At 37.7% G+C, this 11,752-nt stretch overlaps 2 protein-coding genes across 2 annotated transcripts; both read right to left on the bottom strand.

Moving 5' to 3' along the window:
* Positions 1-3,799, bottom strand: LOC307260182 (ferroportin; the record flags this gene model as incomplete). The annotated part of the gene is made up of 8 exons (XM_080040341.1): positions 1-260; positions 791-1,468; positions 2,030-2,284; positions 2,473-2,599; positions 2,809-2,924; positions 3,211-3,370; positions 3,532-3,599; positions 3,697-3,799. 8 exons carry the CDS (start codon positions 3,797-3,799, stop codon positions 1-3), a joined length of 1,767 nt encoding a protein of 588 aa, XP_079896467.1.
* Positions 3,800-5,523: 1,724 nt separating this feature from the next.
* Positions 5,524-10,569, bottom strand: LOC307259611 (sodium-dependent neutral amino acid transporter B(0)AT3-like; the record flags this gene model as incomplete). Its single annotated transcript, XM_080039552.1, has 12 exons — positions 5,524-5,727; positions 5,822-5,984; positions 6,076-6,235; positions 6,501-6,705; positions 6,808-6,964; positions 7,490-7,618; positions 7,699-7,811; positions 7,905-8,015; positions 8,478-8,659; positions 8,775-8,912; positions 9,069-9,209; positions 10,401-10,569. 12 exons carry the CDS (start codon positions 10,567-10,569, stop codon positions 5,524-5,526), a joined length of 1,872 nt encoding a protein of 623 aa, XP_079895678.1.
* Positions 10,570-11,752: the final 1,183 nt, after the last annotated feature.

Genomic DNA, 11,752 nt, shown 5'->3' with positions numbered 1-11,752 from the left:
TTATGTGTTAAGGCGGCGTTTTCTCTTGGCTTTGTGTGCATACAGGAAGTACATAGTGTGCCCAGTGGTGATGAATAATACAGAAATGATAACTAGGATGCCAAAGTGCTGTGGCTGTGGAGCGGAGATAACCATGATGAAGTGAAGCAGGTCCATCAGGTAATTCATCGAGCTCTGCACCCCGTTTACCACACCCCTCTCCGACTCACAGATGTTTTCCTGCAGGAGCTGGGTCACTGTTAGGTCAAAGGACCACAGACCTAAAACATAGACATAATTGGGTTTTAAAAGTTGACATAGTCATTAGATAAACCAATACTCATAACAGCTAGCCATCTTGTTAGCTCTTCACACATCATTTGTTGGAAATAGCCATTCCAAGGATCTGTACATAGTTTATATTCATCCTATAAAGACTTTGCAAACATAAAGTCCACCATCCAAAGTTTAAAATTCTAAATAAAGAGTGGGATATTTCACAGTGCTCTCTGCTGGATAGACTATGTAATGGCAACACTTTCTAAAGTACCTTTTAACATGAACTACAATGTGTAATTATATATTGCCCAACATAAAAATATTCATGATAAGCTAATGTTTGCTGACAGACCAGGCTCCGCAGTTGAGAATATATCCATGCGTTGTTTATCATCATAATAAATGCCATCCCACCGGGTTGGGCTCTACAGTTTACAGTATTCTTATTTATTGTATATAAATATAACATATGGACTCATTTATGTTTTGTTGTCCATTGAAACCAGTCAGCTTGAATGTGATGTCTACTCACCAATACGTGCTGTGATGACACCCAAGAACAGCAGGATAATGGATATGTAAGATTCTGGTGCTGTGCCAGAGGGCACGTTGTCAAAAAGCACAGTGTTGTTGGTCCAGTGGATGGAGGTGCGGTCAGGTAGCAGTGGCTGATTGCTGCCTCCTCTTAGGGGATACGTGTGTTTTTGCTTTTGGCTTGCAATGCCTCCCAGCTCTGCTGAGGAGTTGTTGATGAAGGGCATCAGCAAGCTAAGATCCATAGGGCTGCCAGGGGCAAACACTGAGCACACACACAGCAGCAAGCAGCCCAGGTGGAGGCAGCTTGAGATGATGCCTGTATTAACCAGGCCATAGGTCTTCCTGAGTCTGGTGAACATCACGGTGCCCATCAGCCCTGTGATAGCCGATACACCCATCAGCAGACTAAGGAGGGAGCCGCTTATGCCCTGAGTGTAGGCATAGCCAGTGGTGATGCAGTCAAAGCCCAGCACTGTGGTGTAGAGGAAAGCTAGACCCATTCCTGCCAGGAAGACGTCCTGGTGATAGTAAGCACTCCAGCCGTCCTTGCACGTGCTCACCAACCAGCGAAACCTCCGGAAACACAATGGCAGGTTGGTGATTTCTTTGAGGTTCAGGCTCGTGTTGCAGTTGCCTTCTGCGAGAGGCTGAGGTTGTGCAACATTACCTTCCCCTAATGAGAAAGAGGAATTTCATTTATCACTTCTGTTCAGAAATGTTATAGGCCCAATCCTTGTTGGTGTTTTGCACCCTTTCTGCTCGATGTCGTTTTAAGTCCACATCATATGTCTAATACAGACCATCTACACTAATGGAATGCAGACCATGATGTGACAGTCGGATGCTATACAAAAACTCAGGATTACATGATATGGATGTGAATAGTCCATAGTATAGCATAGAAGTAATGGATTTATAGCATTCATTAAGCTCACGCAGCTGAGGAAAATACAGCAATTACAGCATTTAATAATTCAACAATCTAGGACCGCAATCTCAAAGAATTAAATAGTACACAACATCTTCTGATATTATAATAATAATTATAAAGAATTACATTTGTGTGAAATGGTCTCTTTTTTTAATCATCATTCCCATTAACCACATTTAAATCCTTTGCCACAAATCTCACTACATCAGAACCTTTTGATGTCTCCTTTTATGAAACACTCCTTTTATGAAAGCACTGCTTGAATTGAGATGAATGAACAAAAAGACATCGATCAGTCCTTACCTTGTGACCTTCTCCTTTCTATCCTTTGCAGATACACCTGCTCCTCCTCTGCTACTGGCGGTTTGATTGAAAGAGCAGGGACGATGCGGTACACCCGGGACAAGAAGAAGAACTCCACAATGAGAGACACAAGGTTCCAGCCGAGGATGAAGCCACAGCCAACTACATTTGAGGCCAGGGTCATGACCTGTCCGACTGCTAGTGGGGCCAGGATGTTGGTCACCTGATCTATCCGCCTCATCGTTGCATTCATTCCTTTTGTTAGGATCAAAGGCACAGAGGTTAATGTGCGTCCACTAGTCAATGGACTTTCAACAAGATCAGAAACTGACCAATAACTTGAAACTCTATACATTAAGTGTTTATCAGGCACCACCAGTAATGCAAGCCCATGACCAACATGGAATACAAACCAAATATTAACAAAGAATAATTTGCCTCACCAGCAAGGTGACCTCGGTTGTAGCCTGTGATAACCACAATCCAGTCCCTCTGAATGGCAATGGTCAGTGCTGTGCTTGCAAGGTTTGCCACATCTGCCAGGATGATCACCACCGTATAACAAACCACCTTGTGTAAGTTTTGCGATGCAACATGTTACTATGACAGCACAGAATAGCCACAAACTCAGGAGCAGAGACAACAGGGACACAGGACAGAGGGAACAACAGCCGCAATAACTCCTCTGTGTAATAAGCATGGTGAGTATTAAGTTTGCTAATCAACATGATATTAAGTTATGGGTATGGTAAATGAATCAATATGCAGTTTCTACTCACAGTAAGCCATCCATCCCAGATCTGCTCAATCCTTTGTTTATATAAGAACACCAACATGAGCACAATGCTACATACTGTCACCGAGATGTTCTGAATGAAAAGAGATGCATGTGCAACTAAAAAAGAGAAAGGAAAAAGCAAAAAACAGTTTTATGTTCTGAGAACAACCATGATATTCGGTATGAAAGAATGCTAGCCTTAACATATACTGGCTGTGAACCTTGTGCCTTGAGTTTTGCAGGCAGTGATTTACACTTGAGACATCAGGGTAATGCAATTTACCAACTGGTAGGATAGGAATAGACTCCTGGGCCCAAGATTGAAAGCCACTGATCCAATCACTGTTTTATGGTTTACTGCATGCTAAAGAATTTCTAAAAGGTGTGAAATCGTTGTCCATACCTTTATTCCTGGGATTGCGATCAACCCAGTCTCCAATCAAAGCCCCAAGTAAGAGCACTGACCCAGCCACTACCAATCCAAACACAGCAGTCAACAGCAGGTTACGGCCGTACAGCTCAATCAGGAACACAGAGATTGCAAAGTGCCACATGCGGTCACCCTGTTTAACACAACATTAAAGGTCATCATGATGTGTTGCCTTTCAAGGTGCTCTGTATGCTGTCACAGTTTACAGTTAGTAGACTACCTTGAAGTTATTTTTAAGTTTCGATGTCTTATTTATTTTTCCAGGAATCTGTTTCTTCAGGAAATGATTCTTACCCACATTGACAATGCTCCACTGACATAGATGAGAAACTTGGGACCTCTGAGGTAGATAAGGGCTGAACCTTATAAGGAAATGCATGAAAATCGAAATAAGCACACACACTTGATATGCTGCAAATACAGTGCACAACTTCTAGTTTGATTTAAAGTTCTGTTCACCTGGTATACTTTTAGCTTTTTTAGCTCTTGCATCCCTGATGTCGTCAGACTCAAACTCGACCACAACCCCGCCACACTGGGAGGCCTTTGCTCGCTGGGACATTGCCTATAGTGTAGGATCATAGGTAAAAAAAGACCTGTTGAACTTGTCGCACTCTTGTCCCATTGTTGATAGTGCAGTATTACATTACTCTAGTTTACCGCATCAGTTTGGAAACATACTAAGGTTATTTTGTTATTGATCTGAAGAGCACTTAAGGGATCAATGGTCATCTACTTATTCTATAGGCAGCACCAAAGATCAGCACATATGGTAGCAGCTAAAGAAACGCACAGATTATTTATATTTATGTCACAAAAGTTTGAAGAGCATGTCCTTTTGAACTCAGCAAACCCCTGTAACCTCTTCAGCGAGTTTGATACACGGTTATTATTAGTTTCCCACATCTAATTTCCTTCACATCAGTCACATCAAATTATATTTTTGTGTTTTACAAAAAGCCTTAGCTAATGGCTGCCATTGGTCAAAAGAAATAGAAAAAGCATGTTAAACAATCAGATATCGTCGTCATGTAGATATGACAATACGGAAAATAGCATTAGCATGACACCATGTATGGATCTATAAATGCGGTCTCAAACTGACAATAAATAAAGCGCTCCTAAGTCAATGCCGGGTCAATCATCACCTTTGTTTTGATGTTGCAATCAATCCTTGCTGTTGTTCCTCGATGATGTATCTTGTGCCATGTATCCTACATTGGGATGCTAGTCTTTCCTGAGAGCTGGAATTCAAGCTGTAGTAGTTTGAAAGGCTTAATAACATCACAGTGTTCAAGTGCACCATTGTATGAAAGTGCCAGAAAAGCAGAACAGGCAGAGGGACAACAAAGGCAGCCAGCATATTCCAAAGCACGTGACACTGGGAGGACAATATCACTGTCCACCCACACCACAAAAAGGACAACTGTGTAACTCGTATGACTCAAATTAGTAAAAAAACACATGCACACACATGAGCATGGTCAGTGAGCACATGCATGCACCCTCACGCACACAAGCAGAATCCTTCTACTCGCATACACCCACATGGACTATTCACATGCATACAAGTTACATAAAGGACACATCATGCAACACTACATCACTCTTCAAACTTGCAGGTAACAGAGAAAAAAGAACATATCATTTAACAAAGGCTATTCTATAGACAGATACAAATGTGCTTACAATTTATGTGAAGATGACGTTAACCGGACATACAAACAGAGCAGTGCTACTCCCAACTTGTGGTATTGCTTTTTCACATTTATAATGAAAATCACTGTGATGTTTATTTCAATAATTAATAAGGCGCTTATCATAAACCATTCAGAATAATGATCAATCACTTTATTTTCCATTCAAAACATAAACACAGGAAATGAACTGTTGTCTTCACACAAACCTCATAATACAATTCTAGTCGGTGGTCTGATAATATCTTTCTAAGGGATATTGCCCCTCACTGATTTGATCTGTCTGACAGGGATACATTTCCTTCACCAAAATAAATACACTTATGTAAATGAAGACACAATTAACTTGTTATACTTAAGCAAATACACAGACATGACAGTTGCTTATGGCAAAATGCTATACTTGTGTTAATGTCATTAACAATATAATGTTATTAGAAGCTTGCAATTCCATACTACACACAAGATAGAACACAATATGGACATATAAGTAAAAAGCTTCCAAATGTTTGCACAATAAGAAGTATCAAACCTTAAAAATATCTCACATTTACCATTGGTACTCCTGACTACCGATTAGATAAAACGGCTACAAATTTTCATTGCTGTTCCCTATGACAAAATTTGCATATGGGTTTTGGTTGTGCCTGTTCCTGATGTACTTCTTCAGGAAGCCCATGAATTTGTAGAGAGCCACGGTAGGAATGGAGACAACAGGAAGGACAGATAAGAGGACGCAGATAATATAAACCCATTCAGGATAGTGTTGAACATCAGCAAGAGGGAAGTGAATCTGTAGGGGTAATTGAGTGGAAAGTCAATGTCTTTTTTATATTGTGAACTAAATATAGCAAATTGTTGTAGAGCAACAATAAAATGTTTCTTACATAATCTGGGTTCCAGGCGTTATATGTCGGCCGTTTTTCAGCTTCAACTACAACATATGCCACAAAAACCACCAGAAGCATGAAAGGACTGATGAAGCGCCAAGTGGCCTGCCAGTAGTAGTTTGGTCGCCGACCTGTCATCCATTCAATGTCGTCATTGAACCTGTAAACCAATGGAAACACTTTATCAAATCCTTCAAATAGGTCATAATATTGTATTGCAAGTACAATAAAGAGATGAATTGCGATTTCACCTTTTTATTCCATAGATGTATACCACGCTGATTATCTCAAAAAATGCTATGATGAGCAGAGGCATAGATCCCACAAAGTTGTTGAAAATCTCCAGCCAGTAGTTTCCAGAGCCCAAAGTAAAAATGAGAGCCACAGTGAAATAGATGAGGCACATTAACCCTATTTGCAAGAAAAAGGAACATGTAAGAAATATAAAATTTGCTATAGTGATATATGCTGAATACACTTACACAGAAATAGAAAAAAATATATAAGGCAATTTGTTTCTGAAAGAAAAAGTGCTATTTGCATCCTACAAGACGTAGCAGATGTAAATTGTATTGGTATTTTCACCTTAAATACATTACAGTATTTGTTTCACGTGCAAAGACATTTTTTATCCTATTACCATATTGTATCCTAGAAACATTATTAAAATATTTACCTGTGAAAATTTCCTTAGGAAGCCAGGGTGGAACCATGTGCAGGTCCAGCAGGGGAGTAAGGACTGCTTCTAGATTTCCAAACATGGAGGACAGACCAAGGCTGAAGAGCATGATAAAAAAGAGCACTGCCCACACCTGAGAGCCCGGCATTCTTATCACTGCCTCAGTAAACACGATGAAGGCCAGTCCGGTTCCAGAGGTGCTCTATGGGTAGGATGTCACGTTATTTCATTCACAGCAACCTCACATAAATACTTTGAGAAAACTGATTCAATCAAAACAATTTAATAGCAGCACATGTACTACCTGCTCCAGGAAAGTGTGTAGATCACATGTCTTTAGCTGGAGGTTTCCAACCTCTGACGGATCAGTTGTATTGAGATAGTTAAACCAATCATCATAGTTTTCAAGAGTTATGTTTTCATTTCCAATGTTAAATGCATTGGTCAATGTTAGTATGTTCCTAAAATCAAACAAATCAAAATAGTCAGTGACTCTACTATTAAAACATAATTGCAAATTATGATAATAAATCGGTCTAAATTAGGTTCTAATTAGGTTCTATTAATTAATTAGTCATATTATATTAATATTATATATATATATATATATATATATATATATATATATATATATATATATATATATATATATATATATATATATATATATATATATATATATATATATATTATATAGTATTATATTATATTATATTATTATTAGTTTTTCTAATGGTTAATTGATAATCATTGAGGTCCCTAAAGTTAAAACAAAAAGTGTTGACTGTGATTTTTAACTTATGTCAAAAACTGATGTATTTTATTTTAATCAGTATATAGGTCACACCAGTCACAATGCTTTGTAGTTTGACAACCTGTAATTACATAATCACCTGCTACACATATATTGCTAATATAATAATGTATAATTATCCAGCTGGATATACTGTGGCACAGCACACCATAATTATCTTTGTGGTACTTACCAGTTTTGGCAGTCATTGTAGCTTTCATTTGCTTTAAATCCAAGGATGGCAAAAATAGGAATTGATGCATATATCGATGTAAAACTGTTCACACATCCAACAATTAGTGCGTCTCTCCCACAGTTATTTCTGAAAAGACAAAACTATTTTCAAAATTGCCTACATTATATGACCTTCCATAAATGAAAATGTGTTCAAAAAGATCTTACTTCTGAGGATTATAACTGGAAAAAGCAATTAATCCCCCAAAGCCCAAAGACAAAGAGAAAAAGATCTGAGTAGAGGCATCTAACCAGACCTTAGGATTTTTCAGGGTTTCCCACTGTGAGGAACATATTCATTGTTAATAGGAAATCAGGTTTAACGTATTAAATCTTCTCTTAATTATTTCAACAAGCAACTTTGACAAACTTACATTTGGTGTGAAGAGATATATTAAGCCATCTGTGGCCCCAGGCAGAGTCAGCGCTCTGACCAGGAAGATGGTCAAAACAAGATATGGAAAGGTGGCTGTGACATAAGTTGCCTGTTGAAAAAGTTTATACAATATTTGATATTCACTGTTTTAATACTTTGTATGAACTACCTTTTAACCTCATCATACTTCAGGCCTTGTCAATGTGGAAGACGTTTTGTAAAGGTATTGTTAAGATCCATGAGGTTAGAGAGGCTTTTTACAGGCCCAACAACACTTTAGTCACTGTCAATTCTTCCATCCGTCACCCTTTATTGACTTAAATGCAACCTCTAGAAGGATGCTTAACTCATGTGAAACAGCTGTATTTCTACTTTCACAATGCAAAATGATGACCTATTTCTTATTACAGCATATTTTATCTTATGTGAATCTTTGTAAGGGAAGGCCAGTGTACTCTTATGGTATCAACATTTTACCACTAAATGCCAGTATCTGAGCTAAAAGCTATACAAGATCGATATAACAAATGATTTAAATCATTTGTAGCGTTACGTCAAAAATGAAAATTACCTTTCCAATAGTCTCGATTCCACGTATGAAGCAAATGTAAACGATGCACCAAGCAGAAGCAAGACACAGCACAAGCCACCACTGTAAGGAGCCACTAGTCTCGATGTTTGGTGTTATGTTCAGAGTTTCACGATACCAAAAATAGTTCACAGGTGAGCTTTTTTCACATTCACTTACAAAGCCTGTATCAAAAAGATTATTCATATCATGATTAATTACCAAGACTTTCTGTTTTCTACTCTGGCAATTATTCAGCATTTCTTTTTAATTTATTTATTGGCATGTAAAAAAAATTACCAGTATTGTTCAAGTTTAATGGGCAGTCCCTCCAGGGAAGTGGATTTTGAAAGGAGTGAAAGAAGTACCATAGGATCCAGGCCAAGATCATATTGTAGAACAGACCAATTAGGAAGGATACTGCCATTGAAGCCACACCTGTGTATACACATTCACATCACTGATCAATAAATGTGTATATGTTATTATGGATGGCAGTGACCATAAGGTAATCATACAGACGTTTTACACAGCTTAATGCTGTACAGTACATTCACATTTTTAGGTAAGTTAGTTTATACCAATCCCTCTCACCTAAACCTCCCATATATGGGGAAATTGAATTCCACACTCCAACACTTCCCATGCGGAGCCGTTGTCCAATGGCCAGTTCCATGTACAGCAGGGGAAGTCCCTCCAACACCAAGGCAATGGCATAAGGAATCAGAAACGCCCCTTTAGATAAAGTATATTAATAAGTTATATTACTGTCAAAAAGCTGTGGTGGGCCTGATCTGTCCACCACCCAATCATTATTTTAATATTGCACTTTATGTAGTTGAATTACAGCCGGTCAGGTACGTACATACGAATTTCACTGTGCATTGCCCTGTGCAATTGTGTATGACGAATGAATAAAAATAAACTAAACAAAGTCAACAATAAACATGACTATTTTAGGAAGCCATCAACTTCACTTTAACATTGGCATTGCCTTTATTGTTGAAGGTCATTCACTTTCAGATTACTGGATATTTTGTTATCAGCAGTCAGCAGCCCTCTTAACACTTATCACGGTGTAACTGTTTTCCTTCCTCATTAGCACATCACTGTAGGGAGTAGTGAAAACATTTGGTCCCATTTTTATTTTTATATGGATTAATAAAGTATCCATGTTTATACTAGTGAACTGTCCAAGTAGGAATGTTTTAAGTAGATCAAATAACTGTGAAGAAAATGTTCACATGCCATTTTAAAAGAGATAAACATGCTGCAGGCGCATTTGGGTTATTGTCTTTCCCTAAATCTACTGATAATTTCCAAGTTACATCCCATTGTACACATTGTAATCCCCCTGGTCAGTTTCCACACTGACCTTCAATGGAAAAATAAAGATGCAGACTGAAATTATTCAAGTCCTCTCAAAAACATGCTGAAAATGCATCATTAAAGACCTGTAAACAGTATTCCATGCTCTATAAAATGAAAAAAAGGCTGCGTACAAGTGATAAATATTCTGGACACCAATTAACAATTCAGGTCTGTAATCTTTACATAAATTTATGTATGTTTTTTTCATGTTTTTGAGAGGATGTCCTGAAGATCAAACAATGGACAACATACACACTTGTCCTTTTTTTCTTTCCTTCTTTCTTATGTCTTGTCTGTTGTTGTTTTGTTTGTTTGCTGTGTGTTGTTTTAATAAAATACTGTTTTTGTTATTTTAAGGGAATGGATATAAATTAATAATAATAAATAAATAAACATTTTAAATAACTTCAATATCAGTTCTTATATAAATAGTTTTGTGGAGAGGCATTTTGGATTTATTTTTTCTATTATAGGAAACCAAATGAAAACCCAAATTTTTGCAAGATATTCCAAATGAACTTGTTTGTGTTAATGTTAGTAATGAAATCCTCTTACCTCCACCATAGGTTTGACACAGATATGGAAATCTCCACACATTACCAAGTCCTACAGCAAAACCTATGCAGGTTAGCAAATATTGAACTTTATTATCCCATTTTGGTCTTTCTTCATGGACCTCTTTAGGTCCATGAGCCTGCGTCTGCTCGGCACCGTCAGCTTCCATCACCCGTTTGTCCTTAGTAATTTTTGTATTTTTTTATGAGACTTTTTTGTCTGCCTGTTCCACTACTGTGCCTGAAGAGAAGGGGAGGCCCTGGCGACTTATTAATCGGTTTCTATCAGTAGACGAGAGGGGAACATTTGCTTTATCAACCTCATTTTTCTTGTCTGCTCTTGAAGGTGTGGAAACAATAGAGTTTGTTTGATTAGTACAAAGCCTTTGTGTGAAGCGTCATGATATGATGTTTTATAACAGAGGTGATAATAGCTGATTGTAGTACAACACAGCATTTATAAGGAACACATGGACTAAAACTGTGATAGTACATGCTTTTTTATTTGAAAGGTGATACAGTTTACATTACCGTTATTTGCACACAGTCTAGGTTATTTCAGTCAGCATTAATTACCAAACACCACTGAAAAAAAACATGTAGGGTTTACGGAATACTTTACCGGTTTAGTCAAAAAAACACTAAACTGCCTTGTACTGGTTTTCTATTCTGTATCAGTCATGTAGTGTGATTGGAGTCCTAAAGCACACACATTGTATTCACTAAATATATTACTTGCAATTGCAGAAACTAAGGGATTTACAACACCATTTAACAGATAATTCAAATCGTTAATCCAATATTTAATTAAATTCTCAAACACTCCACAGTGTTAACATGTTACAATAGTGACCCCATGTGGACAGATAAGTGTACTTTCATTACATGGCTCAAGTTGAGCTACCGTGTCAAATGTAATTAATTGCATGGTAGATCTGTCAAATCATACTTAGCCCCACTGAAGGATCAACCCACATAGTAATCTGGGATATAAATATACTACAGGCATATACTCTTAAATTGATGGATTGGCCATTTGTCAATTTCTGTATAGTTATAAGACACACAAAAAACTAAATAAACTTATAAACTTTCAGCAATGGACTCACCTGCTCCGCAAAGAGCTAGGAACAGATACAGTGTCATTATGCAACAGAGCTTATAGATAATAATATGATGCAGGGCACATCACAAGGGCCCCATTGTTTCAGTTCAGATGTTGTATTGATATTATAAAAATAATATTTCCTTTGTTCACTCCACTAAAATATATTGTTTAAGACCATAGTTTATGGTGTTTTTAGCCAGGATAGCAAGATTCCCATATTGCAGGCTGTTTTTAGCTGCTCAGAG

This window comes from Ammodytes marinus (assembly GCF_949987685.1).
Source record: "Ammodytes marinus genome assembly, chromosome: 13".
Lineage (NCBI taxonomy): Eukaryota > Metazoa > Chordata > Actinopteri > Uranoscopiformes > Ammodytidae > Ammodytes > Ammodytes marinus.
Note: the sequence above shows the minus strand (reverse complement) of the source record. Positions and strands in the feature narration are given on the sequence as shown.